General features: G+C 27.3%; 2 protein-coding genes across 2 annotated transcripts in view; one reads left to right on the top strand and one right to left on the bottom strand.

Annotated features, from left to right (window-relative positions):
• Nucleotides 1-599: 599 nt before the first annotated feature.
• LOC100163811 (ralA-binding protein 1) lies at nucleotides 600-4,969 on the bottom strand. Its single transcript, XM_001945705.5, has 10 exons — nucleotides 4,591-4,969; nucleotides 4,419-4,497; nucleotides 3,940-4,160; nucleotides 3,752-3,868; nucleotides 2,545-2,689; nucleotides 2,319-2,484; nucleotides 1,709-2,261; nucleotides 1,471-1,621; nucleotides 1,228-1,303; nucleotides 600-1,172 (listed from the first exon to the last, which is right to left on the bottom strand). The coding sequence occupies exons 1-10, from the start codon at nucleotides 4,670-4,672 to the stop codon at nucleotides 1,065-1,067; spliced, it is 1,698 nt and encodes a 565-aa protein (XP_001945740.1). The 5' UTR covers nucleotides 4,673-4,969; the 3' UTR covers nucleotides 600-1,064.
• A 197-nt stretch (nucleotides 4,970-5,166) lies between these two features.
• The window catches only part of LOC100165851 (leishmanolysin-like peptidase), a 77,913-nt gene continuing 74,940 nt past the window's right edge, over nucleotides 5,167-8,139 (top strand). The window contains exon 1 of the mRNA XM_029491115.1: nucleotides 5,167-5,500. Coding sequence (XP_029346975.1) covers nucleotides 5,381-5,500 — 120 coding nt within the window. The 5' untranslated portion in view covers nucleotides 5,167-5,380. The remainder of the gene's footprint in view (nucleotides 5,501-8,139) is intronic.

The following is an 8,139-nucleotide window of genomic DNA, read 5'->3' as shown; positions in this document are numbered from 1 at the left end:
ACAAAAAAAAAAAGTCACCGGAAAAGTTATACTCTGTTTATAGCTATAAGATATTTTTGATATTTATATTTTTTCTTTAGTTATTCAATTTTATATTTATACAAGAATACTAGGACAACACAACGTCTTCTCTCGATTTTCGTATGCAATGGTTTATCATTGAATTCAAAATATGTAAAACATACATTACAATGACATACTCGACAACTACTGTACAGTGGAGTTCTCACTTGTCAACCTTTTTTATTGTTTTTTATCAATAAAATCTTATCAAACATAATCAACTAATTATGTATATAATATTAAGCTTGGGTTTTTTATAAATTCAATAATATTAATATTTGTCCATATTATTAAGATTATATTATAGTGTTCAATTGTTAATGGTTATAAATTATAGTTATTGTATAATGTATTCATTTGAGTATATATTATTGATATTATAAATAGGTACTTAATACAGGCAATACAGCCATATATACCACTCAGTATATGATGTTTCTTTGGGGCTAAAATTGTGCACAGTACAGATTTGACTGATAGCATTAAAAAACATATCAATTAATGTAATGTAATAAATATTTTATTTAATTCGATAGAACTATTGATTTATTAATTAATTTTTTGATTTCCCAAAGTTTACCCAGAGTTTGGTTTAATATTCTTATATGTTTAACTAGTCATTAGTAACAACTTTTGCAACTAATATTTGAGTATAATATATTATAATAACACTACAAGACGAAAAACAAACATACTTACAAGTAATTAATAATGATTATTAAAAATAATGAAATAAATAATATATTATCTATAGTTATAAAAAATAAATTTTGTGAGTAGTTACAGAAAAAAATGTTGTACATTCTTAAAAAATAATAATTAACATACATAATAATTTTAATAAAAACTATTTTAATCTGTTTAATAATTTTAAATATGAAATGATGACAGTCTAAAGTTTAAGTCATTGTATAAAAAAATGTCATATTTGAGTATAAACTATCATTTTAAACTAAAAATACGTTTTAACATTCAAATAAATCATTTTATTATTTTATCATTTACATAACTGAATTATGTTTACGTTTTGCTAGTTTTATTTGTATTTTCAAATCAAGTATGGCCTCTCGTTCTTCTTCAATACTTTTAAGTAAGTTCATTTTCTGGAACTTATAATTAGGCACATAAGTAAATTATTTAATAACATTAAAAATATATACTTACTTGCAGCATTTTATATTCATTTAACAATCCACTGTTATCAACTGTTGTTTCGTCAATTGGATACATAAAATATTCTCTATTTAAACAATAAACATTATTTAATAAATCCATAAAAATATATAGTCTAATAGGTATATTAGAATATTCAATTGAATATTATACATTTTAAGGTATTTTTTTTAGGTATTCAGCACTATACTAAAAACCAGATACCCATAATATGCCAAATATAAATATAAATACCTAGCATTAACAATTATTCCAAGTGATGCCAACTTAGTTTGTAATCGATCAATTTCACATTTTTCTTGAACAATATAATCTTTTAAGTTCGCAATGAGTGACATTAATTCTTCAGATTCATACTGTAAGACTAATTCTTCATTATCACTATCTAAAAGTTAATTTGTATGATTACGACAAAAACTTCATTTATTTACAGATCAAAAATATAAGCTTGATAGTAAATTCTCTTAATTACCTGAAGTTGTTGTTTGTATCTCTTCATCAACTAATGAACTCTCACAGTTTGATATGTTAACAGTATCACTTGTTATGGACACTACTTCAGCTTTGCCTGATACACTGTTGTTAGAGTTTTTTCTGTTTAGTGCTGTCTGAGTTCCAACTTCTTCAAACTTTCCATTTATCTGGTCTTCTACTTTGGTCTTTTCTTTTGAAACTTTGTGGTTATCTTTTTCCAATACCTTAAGTTTTCTTTTCAACTGTGTAATGATCCTTTGTACATCCCACAACTCTTCTTCCTTAGTTTTACACACAAAACCAGCATTCATTTCACGGTGTATGTAACCAAGTAGTGATTCTTGTTTTTTTAATTCAATGGTCATTTCTTCTTTACCAGATGGCAAATAAGGGCTTGCACATCTTAAAGGTGGTATATATTTGTGTAGAATGGCACAAGGAAACAAGTCATTTTTTTTTGTGACAAGGAATGAGAATAACTTTTGGGACATTTGAAGAACAGGACAGAGGACACAACCAAAGTTTGTAGTGTTCATCTTAGTATATTTTTCCTAATAACAAATAAAAATATGAGTATTATATTATTAAATATTATATCATTAACTTACATTTTCTATGATACTAGTAAAATGAACTATTAACCATGTGAGTGTATGCTTATTGCATAGTGGAAGTTCTGAAATTAACAACTTTGCTAATTCTATATTTTGTGTTTCAGCAGCATCTTCAAATTTTGATAATAGATCCGGTGTCAATATAGGATCAGGAAGTTCTCTATAAATTTGTTTTTAAAATCATATTTTTACAAAAAATAATAGAATTGAAACACAATACCTTAAATATTGTTTCAATAGACTCGTGACAACAGCTAAATCATAATCAGTCAAATTGACAGATTGTCGTCTATTATATTGAATTTTAAGGCTTTGTACTTTAGATTTCACTCCAGGTACTTTATACACACCATCAGTACATAAACCTAAAATTAAAAAAAAAAAATAAATACACGAGTTTTTTAATTAATAACATGGTTAGAGCACTGTTTGAAAATCAAAATCAACATTTTTATTTTGTGTTCTTTAAATCCAATAATGTTGGTTTAGGTTTATAAATAATTATATATAATTTTATTAATTTTATATACACTTTTATAAAAACTAAAATTTGGGTAGAAAATTATGTATGTACTATGTACCTATATCAATTTTAGATTCCGAGCAGAGCTACGAATGTATTGGTACAATAATGTGTGTTTTTTATTTTTCTATTTGTCTGTGTTATCACCTTTAAGGACAGTAAAAATGCTTGGATTTTCTTCAAGAACATCTTTTTGGATAGGAAAGTGAATCTTGTTTGTACATTGGGAGGGTGGGGGTCAAAAGTAAAAAATTCTCAGTAGTTTTTAAGACAAAAAAAAAAAAAAATCAAGGAATAACGGTAATATATATGTTATATGTTTATTTTACCAATTCCTATACTTGATGAAATATTTTGACTCATTTTGAGCTGTTTACAGACATTTAAAATTTTTTTTGTAGCGTCGAAAAGTGTAAAAATTTAATACAAGGCTTCTGATATATTGTTACAATAGCAGTTGAATAATATGAAAAATACACAAGCACAAATTTTATGAGCATTTAAAGTGCAAACTTTGACAACGTTTGTTTAATTTAAAATTAAAAAATGATTTTGTAGTAAAAAATTTATAAAATATTCAACTTTTACAGCCAAGTATTGTAAATTTAATACAATTCCATTAAATATGTTACACGTAAATAGGTAAATACATTTCTTTATTTATAATAATATCATAAAATATACTTAGTTGTATATCATAGGCTGACGGTTAGGTCAGGTTATGTTAACCTTATGCTCAAAATTCTATCACTGTCATATTATATCACTGAATTCAAAATGTAGACCATCCATTACAGTGACCCACTTGTAACCAACTATGCAGCAGACTTTGTGTAGTTAGTAGGTGGGAATGTATAAGGATAAATATTGTGACTCTGTAAAACACAAAATTATAGATTCTTACCATGCATTTGTACATAGTCAATACAATTTCTCATTACTAATGGTAAGTGTATATCGTCATGGCACGGATTTCGTTCAAACGATATTTCTAATGGAACTCCAAAAACAGGTTGATCTTCTATAAATTAAAACAGTTTATAGTTGTTTTTTTAAATTTGTTAGTTTATAAAATAAACTTATTTAAATTACCGTATAAAGAACCTATGTCAACGGAATCTTTTCCATCGGATCCTTTTTGTTTCTTTTTTTCTTTTATTTTACTTTTGGGTTTATCTTTCTTTTTGTCTTTTTCCCCATCTTTTTTCTTTTCTTTAGGTATGTCTTTAGAATCTTTATCTTTGAGCTTCTCATGCTTTTCTTTTTTTATAGGAAATTTAAAAGGTTTTATCTTTTTTATTTTTGATGGACTTCTGTAAGATATTATTATTAATAATTTACATAGGTGATAGTTAATAATATATACTATTAATTAATTATCATTAATTTGAATTAATATTTATAAAAATTACTTAAAAGTAACATACACTAAAAAGTAAAAATATTTGATTTATATTTAAGTTTTTAAATTTTTAAATGAAAGTTGTTAGAATTGAAAAAAACATTGACCATAATGCACTATTGCCACTATGCTTTACTTTCTCAGTCATAAGTATTTAAACCATACTTACTTTGTATCAGGCTCTTCTTCCGGAGAACTTTCACCTTCAAGTGCTGCATAACCACGGTCTTTTTTTTCTTTGCGTTTACCTGTACCCATTAAAAATACAACATTACTGTTAGTTATTGGTACCAAGCTTAAATCATCTTAGTATCAAAGATGTTTTATATAGTCTCCATTACCATCAGAGTCTTTATGTCCAATTTCTGTAGACGCATATAATCCTGGGAAATCCTTCTCGACGTCCGGGCTATCAAAATCCATAGCTTCTCCCAGAAGTGATTAATCGTACTCGAAAGTCGAAACTCTTAAAACTGCACTGGTCTGGGTGCAGCGGGCCCAGCAAGTTGTGACTTATCAAAACTAAGAGAACTCAAGTTAAGTTAGCACTAAATTTACAACATTTCAACAGAACAGGCGTCAGGCAGATTAGGCAGAAGCAGAATCTCTTTTCTATGAGCAGATCGCAGATGATTGCATTATCAACACTGCCGATCTGCGGCCGTAAATACTAATATAGTAAAATTAAATATTTATAAACAATGCTATTACTAAACTTGATTGCTGTTATCACAACCACATCCACAACAACAACAACAAAAATGCTTGATGACGATAAGACATGATGAGTCACCGTGGTCCGGCACAAATTCCATGACGGAGTGGGGAAATGATTCCGTCACGCACTTCAGCCCTACCCACTTCTCTTGCCACCGTGCGTGTTTGGCAGGAATGAATTTCTACCGTCCGTACCAGCGGCTGGTGCATCGTATCGCTCACCGTGTTGTGTTCAGTCTCTTATCAGTTGTCATTCACGTGCGGTCTGCCGTTCGCGAAATCGAGTCTTCCTCTTCCGACGACGTGTTGTTAACGAAGACATTATAAATTCATTTGACGACGACGATAATCGCACACGTCAAATGGTCTCTACAAGTGCTGTTTAGGTTTCTGTTTTTCATACCAGTGGCTGATATGCCGGTCAAGGTAAAATGGAAAACCGTTTGCGCGGCAGTATTGGTGTTGGCCGTCCAACTGGCCACCGGCATGTTCGTACAGAGACACTGCAATCATTTGTACCCCAAGCCAGACGAGGTAATAAGAATTACGAGGTTTCATAATAATTTTGTGCTATTTTTCTTATATCTGTACGCTATTATACACTGCCACACTGATATTATTACGGTGACTGATTTAAATTTGCACTCGCTGAATTCATATCGATTGCAGGACTCAGTAGGTAATTATGGATTATAGTACGTCCTGTACCTAGGTTTATTATAAGTTTTTTTACTGTCACCAGAATCTTACGAATAAGTAGGTATCTGAATTCTGACTAATTTATGTTAAATTACTACTGTAAATTATATAAGCATTTTTTTGAATCCTGCTAGTCTTTGCTAGTTCATATTATTTGATATGTGTGTTAATTAGAGATTAATATTTAATTTTTGGTTGGAAGAATAATGTCTGTCTGATACAAATATACAATAGATCGAAAACACACACAATTCCCTAGAGTACCACTACGGTACTACATACTAGAAATATTGTATTTCAATCACCAAATTTCCAAATATGTTTACGCTGTAGCCTCAGTGGTTCCCAACCTTTTTCTACGCCCCCTAATACATTTTCAAAAATCTCACGTCCCCTTTAAATTAGAGTTTAGAAGACTTTTTTTTTAGCGCTACAAAATCACTATAGATACATAATATATTAAACAACTATACTGACTTTTTTCTTTTTTTCATCATTTTAAAAATAAAATAATATTAATCAACTTAAAAATTAATACCTTATATATTTTTGATTACCTACCTACAATTTTATAAATATTTATATATTAAATATTATAAGTAAAATTAATTTATTGTTTTCAATTTTACTGATTGTGAAACGGCATAATTATTTTAACAACATTTTCGTTATTTCATTATCACCATATATTAATTCCCCCGTGTAGTATCTAAATCCCCCCCTGTTTGAGAACCACTGCTGTATCTGATAACCTGTAGTTGTGGTTTATTATTTAATCGCGCAATTTTTAGTTTATAAATAAAACCAATATTTTTCTATTATTGAAGCCTGACATTTTTCTTGAAAACATTAATTGGAACCAATTTTTAAAATACAATTAGGAGGCACTAAAATTGAAATTAATTATTATATACCTATGTAATTAAGTAGGTACCTAAAAATGATTAAAAATAAAGTAGATGCCTATTTGTAGATGAATAGTTAAATCGGGAGTTCAATATTATCTGTACGATTTCATTAGATGCAAACGATTCAAAAATGTATCTCTATGTATTTTGTTCTTTACCTATAGTTTATAAAAGTAACGGAACAAAAATACATCAAAGACTTTAATACAAATAAATATCATCACAAATTTGATTAATTCAACTTATATACATAATATAGTACAGTGAAAATTCAATTTAATGAACTTCCATTTAACAAAATTTTCTGTTTAACGAAACATTTTTATGTAGCAAATCAAATTAGAACCAAATTTAGTCAAAACTATTTAACGAAATTTTCTTTAAGTAATACGAATTTTATTTGTTGCCCATGAGACTGTAATTTGGAAGTTTCACTATATTAGGTAAAATATGTTAAAATTATACTTAATAGGTGGGTAGGTACGTAATTTATTTTAAGCTAAAAAAATCGTGTTTTTATTAGCTTATATTTCTTTGAATTACCTATTACTATTTAATCGAAAATTAATTTAAGTGTTTAATTTTTGGCATGTTTCTAATTAAAATTGATGAATAGGTATGATGAAACAATTAAAAGCTCTAATTTATAATACCTAATTTTATATTGGTGTACCCTGATAACCTGTACCTCCCCTCAACATAATTTATAGTATTATATTGACGAAATTACAAACGTAATTGTATTGTTATAAAAAAAATTACAGTTTGTAAGAATTTAATAAAATATAGAACAACAAGTTCGTAATAGGTATATTATATAAGAAAGATACAAGTAAAGAACGACTTGATTTTATTGTCGAATGTGTTTTTAAATCTTTGTAATCAATGAAACATCCTTTAATTTATATTTTTGCATAATATTAGCGTTTATATAGTAATAAAATATACAAACATATTCCAATCGAATTTTAGTTAAGTTAAACACTTATTTAGGTATACTACTACTACAATTAACAAGTAAGTATTTAAAAGTCTGGATAAACTTTAATTTTGACTTTGTAATTAACTTTCTTCATTTTGACGTATTAAGTATATTTACTTGTATTTAAAAGTTTTTCAATTAAAATTCAAGACATTTTTTCTCAATTAGAAATTAGAATGCATTTTTATGTTATGCCATTTTTTGTGGTCACTCTTGGTGTGCTCAAGAAATTTCGCACAAGGTTAACTGGGTGTAAATTATGTAATTATTTAGTATTACTAAATAAAAAAAATTCAGGTCAAATTCATGTTCATTAATATTTTATCGAATATCGGATATGATTAAAAATCGTATGATCATTGTCAGACTTGTTTATGGAAAAATAAATAAAAATTGGATGATTCTACTCTTAACGAGTTTAAAATATTACAATCTAATATTATGAATTCAATATATAGCGAATGTACGATTTTTACTAATGTAAAAAATTTAAATTATTTTTAAAAACTAAAACGTGAATTTAAATATTAAAAGTATATTAATTTTATAATTTATAGATATTATATTAGGTATGTATTATGATC

Source organism: Acyrthosiphon pisum, chromosome A3 (assembly GCF_005508785.2).
Source record: "Acyrthosiphon pisum isolate AL4f chromosome A3, pea_aphid_22Mar2018_4r6ur, whole genome shotgun sequence".
Taxonomy (NCBI): domain Eukaryota; kingdom Metazoa; phylum Arthropoda; class Insecta; order Hemiptera; family Aphididae; genus Acyrthosiphon; species Acyrthosiphon pisum.
This window is presented reverse-complemented; position numbering and strand designations above follow the sequence as displayed.